The sequence below is a fragment of the Lissotriton helveticus genome, chromosome 10 (genome assembly GCF_964261635.1).
Source record: "Lissotriton helveticus chromosome 10, aLisHel1.1, whole genome shotgun sequence".
Classification (NCBI taxonomy): Eukaryota; Metazoa; Chordata; class Amphibia; order Caudata; family Salamandridae; genus Lissotriton; species Lissotriton helveticus.
Window position 1 is genome coordinate 90615225 of NC_136071.1, and position 20703 is coordinate 90635927.

The 20703-nt window shown below is 45.6% G+C and overlaps 1 protein-coding gene and 1 long non-coding RNA gene across 3 annotated transcripts in view; one reads left to right on the forward strand and one right to left on the reverse strand.

Annotated features, from left to right (window-relative positions):
• The window catches only part of LOC144785945 (uncharacterized), a 352963-nt gene that overhangs the window by 78605 nt on the left and 253655 nt on the right, over positions 1 to 20703 (forward strand). The window lies entirely within an intron of this gene.
• The window catches only part of SLC5A11 (solute carrier family 5 member 11), a 230172-nt gene that overhangs the window by 52670 nt on the left and 156799 nt on the right, over positions 1 to 20703 (reverse strand). The window contains exons 10-11 of the mRNA XM_078664831.1: positions 18892 to 19027; positions 18103 to 18210 (exon numbers count right to left, since the gene is read on the reverse strand). Coding sequence (XP_078520957.1) covers positions 18103 to 18210; positions 18892 to 19027 — 244 coding nt within the window. The remainder of the gene's footprint in view (positions 1 to 18102; positions 18211 to 18891; positions 19028 to 20703) is intronic.

Here is a 20703-nt window from a genome sequence, read left to right on the forward strand (position 1 = left end):
TGCAGTTTTAAACTGCCATGTTGACCTGCCAAGTTAACCCTATTGCCAGGCACAATCCTTCCTTTTTAATACATATGTCACCCCTAAGGTAGGCCCTGTACAGCCCCATGGTCAGGGAGCAGTGTATTTAAAAATTGGACCTGTACTTTTAAGTTTTACATGTCCAGGTAGTGAAAAACTCTTACATTCATCTTTCACTACTGCAAGGTCTGTCTCTCTGATAGGTTAACATTGGGATTACCTTAATACATCTTTTAAGTGTAATTCCCAATTGGGAAAATATAGACTTTTCAAGTTTGAGTTCTCTGGACTCGCATTGTAAAATCTCAACTTATGGTAAGTCGGATTTTAAATTGTCATTTTGTAAATACCACTTTTAGAAAGTTGGCATTGTCTTACATTAGCCATTTAGTGCCTCACTTTTAGAAAGTTTGCATTTTCTTACTTCAGCCTATGTCTAAATCCACGTCTGGGGTGACAGCTGGGCTTTGTGCATTCTCTAGACAGCCACACATAATGGCAGCTTAGGTCTGACTTGATGGGCCCTAATGGGCCATTAACTGGCTTGATCGGGATGGAGCTAAGCACTGCCTCACACCTGAATAGGCTGTGTCCTGTCCACACGCAATAGGCCTTAACGACCCTGCATTGTCACTCCACCCAGCTTGTAGCCAGGACAGGGGAATCAGGGCATCTGTGCACTTCAAAGGCATGCCTCTAGAAGCTTCTCCCACTGCAAAGGCACAACTGTGTATGTAAGAATGACCTCAGACCTCACTTCTTCAATACACTTCTGTAGCTGAAGACCTTCTACCTTGAAGAAGGATTTCAGTGCTGCTCAAGAGACTGTCACTCTGCTGGACCCTGCTGGACTTTTTGGGACTCTTGCCCTGCTGTACCTGCCTGCTACCTGCTGCCCTTCATGCCTGGGAGTGAGATGGACTGGACCTGCATCTCTACATCTTCTGAACCTAAGTGACTCTTAGGCCTCGCTGGATTGCCTCCTGTTTTGAAGTCTCGGGATATCGAAGACTTCCATCAACTCTCATGCAAGTTTTGGACTCTTCCAACTGTGAGTTTTTTCCTGGCAAGTGGTGCCAATACTTTCCTGTCCCGTTAGAAGTGAGTTTTCTGACTTTTGGGAGCAAAATTCATGTATTTCTGTTATTGCGCTGGTCGTAACCGATAACTCTTCAGCGCCTGACTCATCGCCTATCAAGGACATCGCATGGCCGGCTCCGCGGCTTGATGACAATGCATTGTCCATCTCGCAGGAAGCCGCCGCAACTCTGTTTGCGTAGCTCAGGACCGATGTATCGCCTATATCCAGTTGCATCAATGACGAAACATCGCCTTTTTCAGCGGGGAAGGGTTGGTTCCTGTTTCCGACCTATGCACCATCGTGGTTGGCTTGAACGTTTGGATTTACCCAAGTCAGGCGTGGCCAGACGCCCCCGGTTGGCACTTTATGCTATTAATCACTATATTTGAGTTTAATCTTTAAAAATTCATAACTCAGGTTCTACTTATTGGAGTTTTGTCATTTAGGTCGTTTTGTTCATTATTACAAGCTATATTTTTGTAATTAGGTGTGGATTATTTTTGTGGGGTATTTTCACTGTTTTACTGTTTTAAGTGTTGCACAAATAGTTTATTCATTGCCTCTTAAGTTAAGCCTGACTGCTCTGAGCCGAGCTACCAGAGGGTAAGCACAGCTTAATTTAGGGTGTGTATCTGACTTACCCTGACAGGGGATTGTGGTCCTTACTTGGACAGGGTGCATTCCTCTGCCAGCTAGAGACCCAATTTCTAATACCGTGCGATTAACTTCCACGGTGGGAGGATCTCCTTTCACAGCAGCAGGGCATGGTCTTGCACTCTGCACCTCCATGTGTGGAGAATATAGTGGCGGCAGTTGAATTAGTTTGATCTTCTTCCCAAGTTTGTTGACTGCTGATGTCATCCTGGCGTCCAAGTGTTCTTTGACTAAATCTGTACTGACTGTTAGACCTGTTTCAGACAAAACTGTTGGGCGTCTTGTTTGCTTTGTTGTAGGCCTAGCAAGCCCTTGCTTTGGGCGCAGTTAAAGGTTACCTGACAACTCTTTCAGCCTCTTTATGTTTGTTGCACCGATTATCATTGTTCAAATCATCAGATGAGATGTGATTTCTGAAAGGTTTGAAGTATATGTTTCCACCATCATCCTTTGTAATGCTGCAGTAGGAGTTACATTTTATTCCTCATTTTTCTGACGCATACACCTTTTGAACCAATGCACAGCTGTTCATTGCGCTTACTCACCTTAAAAACGGCATTCCTTGTGGTGATCATCTGCATGCCAGGTGAGTGAACTTTCTCTCCAGCCTACTTATATCACCTTTTTGTCAGGCAAACTGGTGATAAGGATGCAAGCTGCGGTCCTACAAAAATCGGTGATGCCTTTTCACCTTAGACTAGCCATTACTCTGCCGACCTTCTTTGCTCCGCCTCACCCTTTCATCGACTGGGTCCAAGAGAGCGTTCACCTTTTACACTTATAGTATCATGGTGAATGATCAGTTCCTTGTGGGATTCTCTTGGGCAAAGAAGGGCAAGGCAGTGCAGAAACGGACTATCGTTCAATTGACGGCCCTCTGCATTAAGATCTGGTATGAATTGGCTAAGAAGCAGCCTTCAGAAGCCCAATGGACAATTTCCACTGGAGCCAAGTCTGCTATACTAGCATTGCCATGGGGAGTGCCAGCCCTGGATATTTGTTCGGCAGCGGTGTGGGTACTGCTACAAATGTTCCCGAAGATCTTCTGCCTCAATATTCAGGTCTGTCAACATGGGGACTTTGAATGCTCGTTCCTGCAGGATTTCTTAGTCTAAGCCATTAAACAGATCACCACTTTGGAAGGTGCTACTTTGGTATCTATTCACAAGGTGAGGCATCTGTGGTTAGAAGTATCCATCAGAAGAACAAGTTACTTACCTTTCACAGTAATTTTTCTGGTAGATACTTTATCTAACTGCAAATTCCTGCTCCCCCCTTTCTAACTCCCCGTTCTGTCATATTGTTACTTCCATCTAGAAATATCCCAATTTAGGAATTTGCACACTGATTTTTCATTAGTTCGGTATAGTCTGTTCCTGAGGATGCGGACGGATTATTGAAAGAATATGAAGTCCAACAGGCATGGATAGCGCTTATTTGCAGCTCCGCTTATCACTTCTAAAGCTGAATGACGTCAATGTGGCACCACCTACTGGTGTGCAGAAGCACTGCTTTGAATTTTCTACAGCAAGATGAAGAATTTGCGGTTAGACGGAGTATCTACCAGATAGTATGTTACTGAAAGTTAGTAACTTGTTCATTTGGCTCTCCTGCTATAGTGAACAGCAACTACCAATCTTTGCAGTTGTTAAAGTGGTGCTCAGTCTTGCCTCCAACAGGAACTACTAGAGTTTGAGGGTTATTTAAAGGTTAGCAGAATATCTTCAAAAAAACTGCAAATAACTGATTTAGAAGTGGACGAACTAAGTGGTTTCCGCTAGTTGAAACCCTTGACCTGGGCTCCTATTCTCCACAGCACTGCCGAGCCATAGTGGAGGTTACCCTGGTCAATGATGGCAGGGCATCCACCACAGAAATACTCTGCCGAGGACCACATTCTGACGCATGGCAGATCAGGCTCTGAGAGCAATCAATGGCCAGGACACATAAGGAGAAAACACTCAGTGCACGGTGGGCTAATGGTTTTGGTATTTTTTAAATCAACTCCTGCTTTGTTGAGCATGGCCAAAAAACACGGCTACAGTCAGTATTCTGCTCTGCCTTCATTGTATATGCTACAATGACACTGAAGGTACAGAACCCCACTAGATGGGCCCGGTCTCTCAACACACCAAGCTTTCCCCTGCTAGGGGGTTGGAGGCCAGGTTCTCCATAAGCTGGCTGGATGGTAGGCTGCTACAAATCTTTTAATGGCCCATTCTGGCAGCACTTCCTAATGTGGCAAACACATGTCACTGTCAGTCAAAGTTCTTTATTGCGATAACTTAATATCATACAAAGACAATGGCACAAAAAACAACAAATAACATAAATGAAAAGAAGCAGATTAAAAACAATTAAAAAACTATTAAAACATTAAAAAAGAGCATTTCAGATAAAAAGCAGTGTACCATGTACAATTCATTAAGACTTTGTAATTGCGTAGTGTTAAAGTACATTAATAGTAAAGTACATGATAAAGTGCAGTATCCCAAGGAATAATCCCCGAATAATTGATCTACTAAGATACACAATTTGATCTAAAATTCATTAACCTGAAGTTGCCATCAGCCCGACTAGTTGATAAGCAAGTCTGCACTCTTGAGTCTGGTATTCCTGCTTCTTATTGCTCTTACCAGGAAATTTGCCACAAAAAACATGATCCTGGGAGTTTGCAACATTTGTAGGTAAATAAGAGCAGGTCGGACCAGAATGAATCCCGCTTCCTTAAGTATAGGAACGAGAAACTGCCTCCGGACATCGTTATAATGGCTACAAAACATTATAAAGTGCATTGTGCTCTGATCTGAAAAAAGATCACATGAACATGGCGGGGCCTTTTCCGGGGTACTCCACTCAGAGTAAAAACCCAAGTTAAAATGAATTAGGTTAAGTCTAAAACGGGTTAAAATGAACCTGTGATAAGAGTTAGTCACCACATTAAGGTAGTTGTCAGGACCACTAGGTATAGCCTGCAGAAGGCTGGCCCTAACACAGGGTTTCCGTAGCTCGATTTCCTCCCTCTCCAAGGAAAGAAGATCTTTCATGGCGGCCTTGATGAATACAACATCATTGGATGTTATAGATTCAATGGCTGTATATAGTTCAGGCCTCCCCAACCTACAAAAACTGTCCTTAATGTACTTTAACCATCCAATCTTATGTACCTTATCCAGGGTCAAACAGTCCCTTATTATGGAATGGTTTAGGGAAATTTCAGGATTAAGCCACAACTTGAGCCATGCGATTAATGGGGCTGTTCTAACCATATCGCTAATGAAGCCTTCTCCTATTTCCTGGTGGACAGTATAGGATGGGGTTGACTGCGGGACGCCCAAAACTAATCTGAAAAATCTGTTTTCCGCGGTCTGTATGGGGTCAACTCTTTTATGCCCCCAAAGGGAGCTCCCATATGAAGCTACAGAGATACATTTGGCTTTGTATATTTTACTAATAGCTTCAAAAGGCCTTCCCCCTAGTCTTTTTGAAAAACCATGAAGGGCCGCGGAAGTTCTAGCCAGTATAGCTACTCTACTTTTTACATGAGGGCCCCAACTACCTTTGTCGTCAAAAGTGATCCCTAGATAGGGGAAAGTAGTAACCCGAACAAGTTTTTCCCTTCCGCAGAGAAAGGTTTTATGGGCGGATTTCCTTGAGGCCAAACCCATAAGCATAATCTGGGATTTTTTTGCGTTGATTTTCAGGTCTAAGGAACCCATAAAGGATTCAAAAGCATCCAGCAGCCGTTGTAGCCCCACTCCTGTTCGTGCCAGAAGCACCGCGTCATCCGCGTACAGGAGAACTGGGATACCCTGTCCCCCCGCACGTGGAATATCGCAGGTGACCCCTCTTAGGGCGGGCTCTAAAGCATTCACATACAGCGTGAACAGTAGAGGTGCCAAGATGCATCCCTGACGGACACCTCTTTCCGAAGCAAACACTTCAGTACATCTTCCATCAGTAGAGACTCTAACTTTAGCAGACAGGCCAGAATGCAGGTCGGACAGTAAGCTAACTATAGATCTGTCCAGACCCATCTCGACCAGTTTACCCCAAAGCTTAGATCTATTGACCATATCGAATGCAGAGGAAAGGTCCATGAACCCTAGGTACATGGACCCATCCTTAGCTCTGGTGTATTTCTCAATCAGTAGGTGGAGATTGAGGCACTGGTCCAGGGTGCTTCTCTTGGGTCTAAACCCGTATTGCACATTGCTCAAGATGTTATTCTCGGTGGCCCATGTATTCAGTTTTGCTAATAGAACTCTCCCCAAGATTTTAACTGAGGAGTCTATCAGTGAAATGGGCCTATAGCATACAGGGTCCTGCCTATTGCCTTTTTTAAAAACCGGAATAATAGTTGAAGTTTTCCAGGACTTCGGGATGTTGTCACGGTTTAAGGCGTTAAAAACCCTGCAAAGCAATCTTGACCAGAAGTTGGGAAAACATTTAAAAGCATCGGCCGGAACACCATCCGGTCCCGGTGCCTTTTTTGTCAAAGTTCGACTAATGGCGTCTAAAATCTCCTCGACTTCAAAGTGCAAGTGGTTACCCAGTGTGATAGTAAACTCTTCATAAGCACTATTCTTAGCTAAAGACTTGCCTGAGTATATCTCTCTGAAGTGTTGAATCCAGTCCTGATCTGGAATATTTGCTTCCAGAGGGGAGTTATCCTCGCCTGTGAGAAGGGGTTGATTAACAATTCTCCAGAACTCCCCACTATTTTTTAATATGGCTGAATCTGTAAGTTGCGCCCAAGCTTCATCTTTAAGCTCTTTCTTTCTGGCTGCAATAGCTTTTTTATATAAGGCCCTACTAGTCCTAATAAGGTCACGATCCTTTGGATCGGATTTGAGGGCGTTAAGCAGCACAGAGTGTGCTAGGGAACAACTGTGATCAAACCATCTTTTAGGAGGTTTTGTCTTGATCTTGCTGATCACAGAGAGCCTACCACTTATCTTACAACATATACTGGTAAATGCTAGAATGACATCCCCATCATTAGCATCATTCGATAAGCAGACCCCAACCTCTTCCTCAGAGTCTAACAAAAGTTCCTGAATGAATGGTTCTGGGGTAATACTGTCCCATTTGAGTCTGCGTCTTTGGTCCTTAACTTTAATTGGTCCATCCATAAAGGTTGAACCATGGATGCGTCCTAATAATCCACCCTCTCCTATATCCAGAGAAACTGGGTTGTGGTCACTAAAAACAGATATCACAGTTCTATACATAAAAACTTTAGATAAAAAACATGCAGAGATAAAAATATAATCAATGATAGAGCCATTGTCTGAGCCCTTAAAAGTAGGGGCCCTATCCTCCTCCCCACAACTAGATTCATAGAGGTTCCATCTAGCAAGAAAGTTTTCTAGACATTCCCCCTGCTTGTTATGCGCCAGATGAACCATTGCGCTGTTCGGGGGGGATTCAACGTCATCACAAACACATGATAATAAGCACGGATGAATATTAAAATCCCCTAAAAAAATAATTTCAAATACATTAACATCCACACTATAGACTGACAGGAAATCATCCAATCTACCGAGACTATATGACGTACAATCGGCAGCATTGGGGTTATAAAAATTAATAAACAGAATGTTAGGAGACTCAGTATGAGACAATTCAACGATAAGGCAATGTTCTGAACCTGAGGCTAATACCTTAAGACATCCCTTAATATCAAGTTTAAACAGGCTAATCAAGCCCCCCTTAGCCCTTCCCGCTGAACTAGCCACGGCAGGGATACTAAAGTAGCTGAAGCCATCAAGAGAAAAGGTGTTGCTAGTGTCCCAGGTTTCCTGAAAGGCGATAACGTCATACGTGGATATAAAATCTAACCAGGTTGCATTATCTGCCTTTGTCTTAATGCCAGCAATATTCCAGGTAAGGATACTAAAAACAGGCACATTAATCCTAGGCTTTACGAGTTGTTCTGGCTGAAGTCAATCATTATGGTCTAAAAATGAAAGGGGTGCAAAGCGATTGGACAGTGAGAGGGGTTGAGCAAAAGGATTCTGAAACCCTTGGGGTACAGGATGATTCACTGTATTACGAGTTTGTTCAAAACCCCATCTCTGATGTGTGTCGAGGTTGGAATCCCAGGCAAAAGCTGGTGTTTTAGGGTATGTGACATTCTGTTGTTCACCATAAAAAAATTTAAGTGTCAATGGTACAACAGAACCCTGCCTGCGTTGTGGTGGGAGTAAGTTAATTAGGATGTTGGGTAACACCCCTGTGTGAGTAAAACTTACTGCTACGCAATCCCCCTTAAATTTTTTGGGGCGATTGCCCAGCCATGAGACCCTTTTGGCTGTTTTAATTTCCTGGGCCAGCTGCCGCCCTCCCCCTGGAGCTAATCTCATATTTGTTGTTAGCCACTGTAGGGCTTTATTAGACAGGGACGATGGAAGTTCCTCAGTACCAGCTTCTAGTGGTGGAACATTCGCCAGAACTAGGACGACCGGGGAGGCTTCAACTATAAATTGAAGTGGATCAGTTGGCTGGTCTTGAGCAGGGGGTATCTCAACCGTTAAGGAGCCCTCTCCTCTACTAGTACCTAAACTACCAAAAGGTTGGTCAGGAAGCTGGGATGGTGAATTACTAAGGGCCACAACAGGAATCACCCTCTCTTGATCATCATCCTGACTTCTACTCTTGCCCATATTTACCACAGCTGTCTTAACACAGTCAACCCCCTCAGTTAATTTGTTCATCTGCCCTCCCAATTTTTTAATCTCGGATTGAAGTTTATCGATTTTAGAAAGCAAAGGCTTGACGATGGTTTTGATTTTCACATCAATTAACTCAATGAGTCTATCGAATAAGTCCTCATCAATGATATTGGTAGACTTTGCACGCCCCCCTCGAGTCTCCTTAGGGGGAACTTTAGGGGTATTGACCCTCTTCCTCCTAGTCCCAGATCTCAGACCACCTCGCCTAGGTGGATTTTTATTTTTTCCGGAATCCGAACAGGAGGGAAGTTCAGTAATAGAGGTGTCATCATCGGTGGGGGATGCAGGAATTTCTTGGTCCTCATCGCTGACCACTTGATTCCCAAGGTCCACTAAGAGAACCTCAGAGCCAGATCCAGATAATACGTTACTGGTCATAGGACCAGATTCCAATGGTTTCGGACACATATAACTGGCATCAGAGAGGGTCTGTAATGAGACTATATCATCCGGTACTGAGATTAGGGAGGGGGATAAACAACGTAAGTCAGGTGACTGACTAAGACCCAATGAGTCTCTCCTTTGGGAGTTGATTTTTTCCACAGTCTGAACCAAATAGTTCTTCATATTATTAGCTTGTGGACCTTGGTTCTTTTTCGACATTGTGGTTAATGTAGTGCAGAGCCTAGGCAACTAAAATAAAAAAAAAAAAAGAAAAAAGAAAAATAAAAAAATACGTGGGGCTATTAAAAACAATACAGTCTTACTTGGTCCGTTGATTGCCTCTTGTACCTCTGACAGGGATTCTGGCCCTGCCCCTGCCTCCTCCTGCCGTAGAGGGCCCGCCCTTTGCCCGGGCTTAGCCCCGGGCGTCCCGCTCGCGTCCCGCGACGCGGGGTTTGCCGGTCTTTTAAGCCCCCATTGGCGCTCTCTGAGCGCGAGGCGCGTCACTCTGCACGCGCCGCCGCGTTGCCTGCCGGGATTTGTGGTCTCCCGGAGCGGCGGCGCGGAGTCCGGAGCCTTGGGACTCTTGGCGGTGGCGGCGATGACTAATGGAGCTTCCTGGTGCTCTCTGCAGCTGTTTCCGACTGACTCTCGGCGGTGGCGGCAAAGGTAAGTGTGTCCCCCCGCTCCGCCGGGTTTGCCGGTCTTTTAAGCCCCCGTTGGCGCTCTCTGAGCGCGAGGCGCGTCACTCTGCACGCGCCGCCGCGTTGCCTGCCGGGATTTGTGGTCTCCCGGAGCGGCGGCGCGGAGTCCGGAGCCTTGGGACTCTTGGCGGTGGCGGCGATGACTAATGGAGCTTCCTGGTGCTCTCTGCAGCTGTTTCCGACTGACTCTCGGCGGTGGCGGCAAAGGTAAGTGTGTCCCCCATGTCACTGGAATAGAGGTACTCAGTTTACATACCCCACTTTCTTAAGAGTATGTCTAGCCTGAGCCAGCAAGCGTCTCTGTAATAACATTTCCTTGGGCCATTGTCAGCAGTATTCTCACCCTAACCTGTGATAACCACAGTAAAAGCAGTACTTCCATCTACATCACCCAGGCATTCTTTTTTAAGCCCCACTCCTAAACTAGATCACCTTGCACCACTGATGGGAGTACCTACTGCATAGTATACAGGCTAGTGAGGATAGCAAAAATGCGATACAGCAACTAAAAATAGCTTCGGTACACTTGAGATATACAATGGCGGCCTATAAAATGTATACTCTGTATAGATGGATTGATAATGCAAAATTCCACCTAATTGTTTATAATCCTCAACGATTCGACCCCTATTTGTAAGGTGACTTTGACGGGGTATTCATTAGGACAAAGGTATAGATGCATCTCAAATAGGAGAAAGCTGTGTGTATATATATATATCAATCATCTGTCCTGTGGGTCCAGATATGCAAAGACAAGTGAGCGCATCACTTGTCTTCTCTGCCTGAATGAGAAACGGCGTACCTTTCGAGGGGTTCACCTGATTTGTTCAGCTTAAAGCAACAAGCGCTAGAGGGATTTCAAACCTGGTTACTTTCTGGCTGTTTTCTGAGCACCAAGGGTAGTCTTCAACCCTTTCTTTTTTTAGACAAATGTTAGAGACACTGTAACTCGCATCTCGGATCTACTGGGCAGACACTATGTATATATCAGCTATCACCTATGATGGATGTGCATCTATACCTTAGTCCTGATGGAGACCCTGTCAAAACCACCTTACTATCAGGGGGTCACAATGTCTGCTGTGCAACGACATCTGCCCCATTGAGGCTAAAACTGCCTGATCTGGCTCAGTTGGGCTGCAGCTGCTGGTTGACATCAGTGCGATAAAACAGCTGACAACGGCCTGTTCAGATTTACAACTGCCTGAATCAGCCCACTTGGGATCACATGTGACATGTTGACAATATTAACCTTGTCACGGCTGCAACTACCTGTACTGGCCCGGTCAAGTGTCCAAACTTGCTTTGCAGTTGAACGGAGCCGCAGCAGCCTGGGCTGCATCTACGCTCCAAACGCTACAGCTACTGCACCTTGGAGTTCGAGCGAAGAAGCTGCGTGCACAGGGACGCGGCTGTGCCTGGCCTACTTGGTGGTCCCTGAGGTCAGCTAACTGTAGCAATGCCTGCAGGAAGGCTGTTGGGCATTCTCCAAGTGGAGCACCACAAACTTCCACTTTACTCACTACACTATCAAGTAGAAGAGACTTGAAACAAATTGAACTGATTGCATATTTGAGTTAAGGGGGCATTTGAGAATGCACCTATGTCTGGTTCATGCTTTTGCTCTAATCACGGGTCGAGGTGTCCTTTTGAAGTCACATGGCAATGGTATATCATGAGAGGGCTCATCGGGTGCAGTGCCACAAGAGAGAAGTGGCATCAGTGTCCGAGGCTTATGTCCTATGTTGAATTGTGCAGTATTTAATATTACTGTGTAATTAAAAACAACTTCATTTTACTCAAAATCAAGCAGTGGGTTGGAAAGTGAACGTATGGTGTATTGTTGACTTCTGACCTTGTGCCTCCCTGAGAAGCCTGTGACTACTCGCCATCACATCCCTGAGAATCAAGTGCAGAAGGGGTTGTGCTTGGCATAGTTTGCAGAGCCTTAGTAGGACATGCTCAGGAAATTCCTGGCAAAGAACCTCAACTACCAGGGTCCAGGCATAACCCCTGTCTGCTCGGTGGCCGCTCTGAACAGGGTCTAACGGCTTGGTTATCTTCCTGTCCTATCTTGGCTAGAAGCACCTATTCACCAGTGACTTTAGCAACACTGTCACAAATGTTATTGCAAAATCAGTACTTGGTTCAAAACTTGCAAGGAGTTTGGTCAGGCCATCAGAGTCAATGTAAGACCTGTAAGACCAGTAATTGGATCTCCCTGTGCCAAAGGCTGGAGCAGTACTTCAGCAGCACTTGTGGCCTCATTTGGTGACATTTTAACAGCAACACATGGCGTTTCCTCTCCCACAGGATATGTGTGTGATAACCTTGGCTAACAAGTGTCACTGTTGATGTGCTACTTGCAGTTCCATTCTGTAGGCTCTTCCAAATATGCATGTTAATGCTGTAACTAAACTCCTGACCATGGCAAAGAGGTATCACTTTATGGTTTCAATCAATCAATTTAAATTCTTTATTCGGCACTTAAAAAGACACCATAAAAGTACATAAGCAATTACATTTTAAAAATATATTAAAAAAAGCACGTTAAAAATGATTTAAAAAAGCATTGCATTCATTTAAAAGGGTTTCCGAAGATGAGTCTCTGATTATGGGGCATTACAATCGTTTGCTTCTCTTGTGTTCCTTAGGCTCATTGCCACCTTGATAAAGCTTACTATACAAAACAATTTGTGAGCATCAGAAGCTTCCTGCAGAAACATTAGGGCTGCTTTCGCCTGTCTAAATTTAGCTTCTTTCAGAATCCCCACTAAAAACTAACGTCTGGGGACAGAATAAAAACGGCATAGCAGTACGAAGTGAAGGGTATCCTGCGGAGACCTACCGTCGCAGCCGCAGGGACCCTTCAACTCCAATGATAAGGTAAAAGCAGAGGGGACAGAGAGTAGATGGTGTAACATATTGAGTCTGAAACGAGTCATGTAAAATCTATCCTGTGCGTTATACAGCACGGCGAGGTATGGTTCCATTCCATATGTCTTTTTCAGTGAGCAATAGGTCAAAACTGTAGATTTACGCTTTTCGACAACAGCCCTGTTAGCAAGTGTCCAATCAGTGAAAAGTTTTTTGACCATTGACTTGTTCTGGGTATTTAAAGTTTCCGGTGCAGTGAAAAAGTTTTTGCAGCCAATTGCCTCCAAGGAATCTTTTACGTAGTTCATCCAGGGGATATGACCCCCTCTGTCGAGGTTCAGGCAATCTTTAAGAATTTGCCTGGTGAGGCCCACCTCTGGGTTAGTCCAGATTTTAATCCAGGTTAGAAGTGGCCTGATCTTGATTCGGTCTTCAATGTAGGGCTCTCCCAGTTCCTCATTTATAATATAAGATGGAGTACTCTGAGGCACTTTCAAGATTCTTTTGAAAAACTTGTTTTCCTCCACCTGAATCTGGTGCAAATGTTTATTTGTAAAAGCCCACACTTCTGATCCATAGGCTGCTTTAGCGCAGCAAATTGACCTATACAGATTGAGCACCTGCTCCGGTGACCACTTTATGGTTTAGATTTCTTTATTATTAATTCACAACAGAAAACAGTAGCCTAGCAGGGCCTGTAATCAACAGGCAACAGTGCATATGAATGTGCAGTTACCCCCATCTCCCTCCCTCCCCAACTCTGGACCCTATGGGACAAAAACAAAAATTAAGAGATAACACTGTCATCCACCTAGTTTGGCCCAGAATGAGGACCTCCTAAGTGAGGTCTGTAAGGGCCTTAGACAAGGGGAGGAGTTGCAGATACTTGTGGCAGGTAAGTTCACAGAACTTTGACGTTAGTAGTTTCAAAAATAGACTCCACAGCTTAGAGAATTTTTTGCCTTGGTTTGCTATTATAAGGGTTATTTGCTCGATCCCCATTGTGTACCTCAGTCTGTGTAACCATCCCTCGTATGTTAGAATATGCCCTGTGCCCCAATGCGACATGATGTTTTGCAAGGCTGCACCTAGTGCCAGCCCAATCTGTCTGCGTCGGAGAGATTTAAGTGGTAAGGTGAGTACATTTGGGAGGCCTAAGATGATGTAGGCAGGGAATCTGGGTAGTTGTGTGTCAAGGTGGGGATCAATATCGCTAAGAACCTGTGCACAATAGGATGTCAACTTTGGGCATTCCCATTGAATTTGTAGGAGCCTGCCTGGGGACCCGTACTGGCGCCAGCACACCGGTGATCTGGTTTATATTCATGCAGTCAGGTGGGTGTGAGATACCAGTATGTTACGATCTTTGTCGCGGTTTCAATTCCGGGTACGTTGTGGGCGGTATGACGTGTGCGGTAATAAATGTCTTCCCACTCTCTTGATGTCAGCTCCTGTCCTAGCTCTTGACTCCCAGCGTTTCTGGCCAGTGAATTTAAGTAGCAAATCCGTAGGGCTTAAGTGGCAAATCCGTAGGACTTAAGAGGCGGTACAATTGCGGCATGTGTTAGACGAGCTGGAAAGCAGCCATCGCTTAATACGGGGTGAGGTGACATTGTGCTCCTAGGCGAACTGAGGTGTGTGTCACCTAGTGACAAATTTGGAATATAGTGCCAGCACTCGCTTTCAGGCAGCGCGTGGTCAGTGCGGAGAGTCTCAAAGGCAATTGGCCCCTCTGTAGCAAATAAGTGGCCCATGGATCTGCAATCTGCTCAATTCCATAAGTGAAACGCTAGGTCAGTCAAAGCTGGTGTGAAGTCATGGTTCCCCACTATAGGCGTCAGTGGGGCGGGAAAGGATGTAAGGCCCACCCATGTCACCAGTCTGTCCCAGACTGCCAATGAGGAATTGGTGATCGAGGAGAGATATACGTTTTTGGGTAGGGCGTGCTTAGGAAGGAATGGGATTCTCTACAGAGGCTGTCCCGCCAAAGCCCTATCCATGAAAATCCAGTGCTTTAAAGACTCAGCACGGGACCATTCTGCGAAGACCCTGAGTTGGGTAGCCTGGTAATACCAGGAAAGGTCTGGAAGCCCAGGCCGCCCTCAAGGAGAGGTCTGTAGCTAAGATCTCTAAGCAAGCGAGGATGTTTGTCAGCCCAAACAAAGCAGGTAAGTTCCTCCTGGAGGGAAAGTAGCGTGTCAGGGGGAGGCTCAAATAGGAGGACCTGGAAAAGGAATAAAACCGGAGGTTAAATCTCCATTTTCACTGCTGCAATCCTTCCAAGCCAGCAGATTGAATACGGCTGCCAGTGACAGAGGTCAGACCTAACCTGATGGGTCAGAATGTGATAATTGAGGGCTACTGTTGCCGTAATCGTGAGTGTGATTTGAAGCCCCAAGTAGGGAATAGATGTCGGGCCCATTGAAGAGGAAAGGCCTGTTGGAGGGCTGTAGGGTCAGGTTGAGAGCCTGCAATTTATGAATGTTCATTTTAAATCCGGCTGAAAGGCCGAATGCCGTTAGTTCATCAAGGAAAGTAGGTTCAGAGGTAGATGGTGCCTCTAGAGTTGCTAGGACATCATGTGCGTATAGGGGTTGGCTCGCACTCTATAACCCATAGGTTCCATGTAAAGGGCAAAGAGCAGGGGCAACAAAGGGCACCCGTGCAGAGTACCCCTGCCAATGGGAAATGGGACAGAGGAGTGGCCATTGACCCAGACTACTGCAGTGGGTCGATCGTAACTGCTGAGAATCCACCCCGTAAAACGATACCCGAGACCAAAGTGTTTTAGAGTGGCCGCAAGATAGGGCCAGTGGACCCTATCAAACGCCTTCTTGGCGTCTACAGCCAGTAGAATCTGCTCTTGGTCGTATCGTTGGGCCTTGTCGATAAGGTGAAGAATCCGTCTCGTATTATCACTGCATTGTTGTTGTGGGACGAATTCCGCTTGGTTCGTGTCTATAAGCCCCAGTAGAAGGGGATTAAGACGAGCAGCTAGGATGCCTGTAAAGAGTTTTAGATTGACATTCAGGAGGGACTCGGCCTATAAGAGGAACATTGTGTTTTATCCTTCCCTGGCTTGGGAATCACACAATGCATGCCATAGACATAGATGAGGGGAGGGATGACGAGTTTCCTATAGCATTGAACAGTCTGGTGAGAAGAGGTGCCAGGATGTGGCAGAAAGTCTTGTAGAAAATGGCAGGAAAGCCATGAGGGCCTGGAGATTTGGATGATTTCTGGCAAGCTATGCAGGAGGCAACCTCCTCTTAACGGATGGGGCGATCTAATTCAGGCGCTTGTTCTGGCATCAGAGTAGAGGGGTGTGCCTCCTGTAGGTATGTTGTTGCGGCATCAGCTGGGAGATCCTGTGCTGTGTAGGGATCTTGATAGAATTCGCTGAACATCTCCACTATGTGTGGGTCGTCCCTTCATTCCTGACCAATGAACTCCCCACTGACCACTGCCTAAAGGGCATCCCACAGGTTTGTGACTGCAATATTGTGGTGTCTTTGATGGCCAGATAGTCGGTAATCACCTTAGAGATTTGGTCAGTGTTATAAGGGCGTTGCAGCAGACCCTCCCGCAGGTGCCAAGTCCTAGAGAATGGGCCACCTCGTGAGGCTGCGAGGGTAGTAACCACAGCCGAGTGGTCCGACAGGGATCGGGGTTCAATACTGACTCTTTGACCTAAGGAGGTGATTTCGGGTGAGCCTAGAAAGTAGTTCAGCCTGGCATAGGTTTTGTCTGCTAAGGAATAATACGTGTAGTCTCGGGACTGGTGATGGAAAGTTCTCCAGATGTCAGCTAGGCACACATCTTTCGACCACCACGCACCCTCAGTGGCAAGGGCTCCTGCTTGGCAATGGGGCAGCGCTGATCTCTGTCTAACTTGTTATTGAATACTAGGTTGAGGTCCCCTCCTACTAAGACCAGTCAGTCTTGGGACCCCAAAACCTCTGTCACCGCCCTTCAGAGAAAGGTCTCCCTCCTCTCATTGGGAGAGTAGAGAGTGGCTACAGTAGTGGATCTAGAACCCCCCACCAGTGAATATGCTAACATCCCACCTTTTATTTTGGCCTGTTTGGGACCTACATTTCCCCGGAATTGGCGAGAGACCAGGATGGCGACCCCAGCTGATTTATTAGGGAGGGATGAAAAGTACTGGTGAGGGAAGGCCTTAGAGAGGAGGCTGTGTTTGTCTTTGGGGAGAAGATGCATCTCCTGTAATAAGCAAATGTGTGCCCCAGACTGCTCCAAATAGGAAAGAATAGTGCTGCTCTTCAGAGAGTGGTTGAGGCCTTTCACATTGAGGGTGAGAACCACTAGCTGGTCAGACATAGGGCAGCGCAAGGTATGTAGTTAATGAAGCTTCCCCCCCTTTCCCCGTAAATGGTCAGTGGGCGGGGGAGAGTAAGAAAGTCTTAGGTGAAGGCGACAGTGACAAAGGCTCTTAAAAACAGTCACCGGGTCCAACAAAAAAAAACAATAAGCCGACCAACCAATTGGCATAAACAATAAAAGAGAAACAACATAATGTTCGTCAGGGTCCATGTCGCGCAGTCTCATGGTATGTTCACAAAGTTGGGATGTCAGTGGCTGCGGCCCCTCCTCCCTCCCGGCCCAAGCCCCTCCGTCCCAGAGCAGATAGACCAGCATGAGAAGAGAGGGGTGAAGAGAAAAAGGGGAGCAGGTGTGAAAGGGGCCAGATCATAAAGTTTCATGATGCTGCTCCAACCAGCGATTCTAGGATGGCCTGCAGTTTCTTGGCCATGGTTTCTGAGTCTGGGCGAAGTTCAGTAGGGCGCCCCTCTGGCCGCGGGCTCTCCGTCTGTCTCAATCATGGTTCCCGCCCTCCGTGGGCTCCGGTGAGCTATCCTTGAGATCTAGTATTCGGCGCGCCTCCTCCAATGAGCGAAGCTGGTGTAATTTCCTCTCATGGCAGAAGACCAGACAGAAGGGGTGCCCCCATGAACACTGTACCCCTGCTGCTTGAAGGTGGGTGGTGATTGGGCGGAAGGCTTTGCTCTTCTAAAGGGTTATGGCAGCAAGATCTTGTTAGAGGACTGGGCTATGTCCTTGAAATTGAAATGGGTGTTTATCACTCGCCTGATGGAGGATGCACCCCTTCAGCTGGAAATCATGGACGCACATCAATATGTCGGGTGGAGGGGCGGTAGATGATCGCCTGGGACAAACTCTGTGCGTGCGATCTAGTTTGATGTCTAGGTCTGGGGGCCTCCAGTATCGATCGGAAGAGTTCTTTTATGAAGGAGGAGATATCAGAGCAGTAGATTGCTGTCTTTGTTTGCAACCATTAATTGCCCTGCATTCAACCACAAGAGTATTGTTTTTTATCTTGCAGCCATAACTAGTGGGCACTTTAAATGGCATCAGAGCTGGCAAGCAAGTGCAGCTTCAAGCATGATTACCACAGAGTGGGCATTCCTACTGCTCCAAGTGATCCCTCTGACCAACAAGTACGTAGTACACCTTATGGATCAAACCGTGGAAGGCTGTGTATGCTTACTGCCCTATACAGGCTCCCAATGCAGAAATGACACAGCTGGCTATATGTGTGTGCTTCCCCCTGGCTATGAGGATGAGAATTCTCCAATCAGCCCTGCAGGTTAGGTCTTACCTGTAGGCAGAAGCTCAATCACCAGTTTAGGATAGGCAATATCCGAGCAGCCAGAGGGGTTGCCACATATCTTCTTACAGGCTTCTGGCTCAGCACAAGCCACTTGATCTGTAGAACAGAGTACATAATACTATAAAAGAATGAACACTCACTTCTCGTGCCATGTGTTACATTTCCACATTTTGACTATGTATGGGCAAAAGCCTACTTATGTAATGCAAAGATAACATAGACCTTGTCGTGAGCTCACAACCCCAACAATCAGAACACAACATTATCATAGACACAGTTTTTTTACTCCAGTGTGCTGTACTGCGCTATCGCTGTTCATAGAGGAAAGCTGGCTACAGTAAGGCAAGGTATTACAATCCGGTAGATAGGAGAGGTCCTCTAAAGGCAATTCAGAAAGAAAACTTCCAAGAATCAATTAAGACTGTCAGTTCATAAGTGTCATGAAAGCAGGGACAAGCAAAGGTCCAGATAAAATGTCTAACAAAAGATTTGAAATAAAAATAATTCATAAAGGGACAACTGAGAATGGCACTCTGAAGAAATAATGGAGACCTAAAAAACCAAATGGCACTATGGCTATTAGAGTTGAAGAGGCATTGAGAATGGCAACAATAAAAATGGGAGTCCTGATTCATCTAAGGACCAGTGAGGAAAACTGGTAAATATCCATTGAGAAGGAGAATGTATACTAACCAATGACAGCCAGATTCCTGAGGCCACAGATAAAATGTTGCTACTCAAAGGTGACAGACAAGACTGTGAAGAAACGGTTCTGACCTGGAAAGAGGATTCGGCTGATCATTCCTGGAAACACCATGATGAAGAGGGGTAGTACCTTCAGGTAAGCCGCCAGCAGTGACCCTCCTTTGGCATGAGAGAGATTTTTTGCAGAAAGAGACCTCTGGACAATCACCTACAAGCAGTGAAATTCATTAAGCCATCACTTAGGTCAGAAATTAGCAAACAACATGGAGGTTGGGTACACTTAAAATAAACAGAGAAAAGGCAAAAGGAGGGGCACATGCAACAGGCAGATGGGAAGATGTGTCAGTAGATGAGATGAAACAATGAAGAAATAAGGTAAGGACATTTACAGAGACATAAAAAATATAATACAAGAGCAGGGCCATCAAATGGTGGATCAACAGATACAATCATGTTATGTGGACTGGAGGATGTGTACTTTACAGTATGCCGAGTGAAGTGTGAGTCATTCTTGATAGAAGGGTTATGTAGAAAGAAGGTAGAAGGTATTAACATCAGAAGTACTAGGGTTGATGGGTCTAAAGAGAGCCTTATAATGCTAGTGGGTTTATGCAGTTGAGTAAAATGATTACAAAGAAACACAAGAAGGGAGTGAAGAGGTAATGCTCAAAAGAGCAGAAGGGATGGATACGTCCCCCTCAAGTTATATTATCAAAAAACAAAGGGATCCTCCCTTATGGGAAAGTATAGAAGTGTTCCTCCAGACTACGTGTGTCTCCTACAATGGAGGAAAGCACACAGCTATGTTTAAAGACCCCTCACCCACCAAAAGGACCCTTGGTGGCATGCTTCATCATCCGGGTCTTGTCGCATCGCTGCCGGACGGGGCGTGCTACGACCTACGACTAGGTGAGAGCACTGGTTAAGAAAAACATTACTATGTGTGGTGTAGGAGTGTGAGTGGAAGGGTCAGAAGTGAGTGAATGGTGAAAAATTAAAAAATACCTATTTCAGTGGAAAAAATACATTTTAATGTTCCTTTGAGCTGGTATTGTTAAAAGTGGGGAATGAGATGGAGATACAATGCTTTAATGAGCAGTGTCTCCTGTGTCGACATGTTTCGAAGCCCTCCCCGGCTTCTCATCAGGACCTAGAAGAGATTCCTTCTACACTCAAATCAAAACAACCGTGTATTTACATATAATCCTTACTAAGCGGTGCACATAAATTTAACATGCACAGTATACTATACCCCAGTAGGTATATTGCTGAATGGGTTTCTTATATCGCCCAGATAATGCCCCATGAGCCTTCAAAACAGGAGGGAAGGGGTACCTATAGTCACACAAATATCAAGGTTACCTCCTCACCAAGACACTGCCTCGCCGGAGCCGCTTCCCTCCTGTTTTGAAGGCTCATGGGGCAATATCTGGGCGATATAATAAGAAACCCATTCAGCAATATACCTACTGGGGTAAAGTATACTGTGCAGGTTATATTTATGTGCACCACTTAGTAAGGATTATATGTAAATACACAGTTGTTTTGATCTGAGTGTAGAAGGGACATCTTCTAGGTCCTGATGAGACACCAGGGGAGGGCTTCGAAACATGTCGACACAGGAAACACTGCTCATTAAAGCATAGTATCTCCATCTCATTCCCCACTTTTAACAATACCAGCTCAAAGGAACATTAACATTTATTTTTTCCATTGAGCCAGGTATTTTTAAATTTTTCACCATTCACCAATTACTCACTTCTGACCCTTCCACTCACACTCCTACACCACACACCTAACCTAACCTTCTCACTTTCCGTAAACTGTTAAAGACCTGGCTTTTCAGCAAAATTTCAATTTAATTCTTCACTCAGCCTCTCCCAC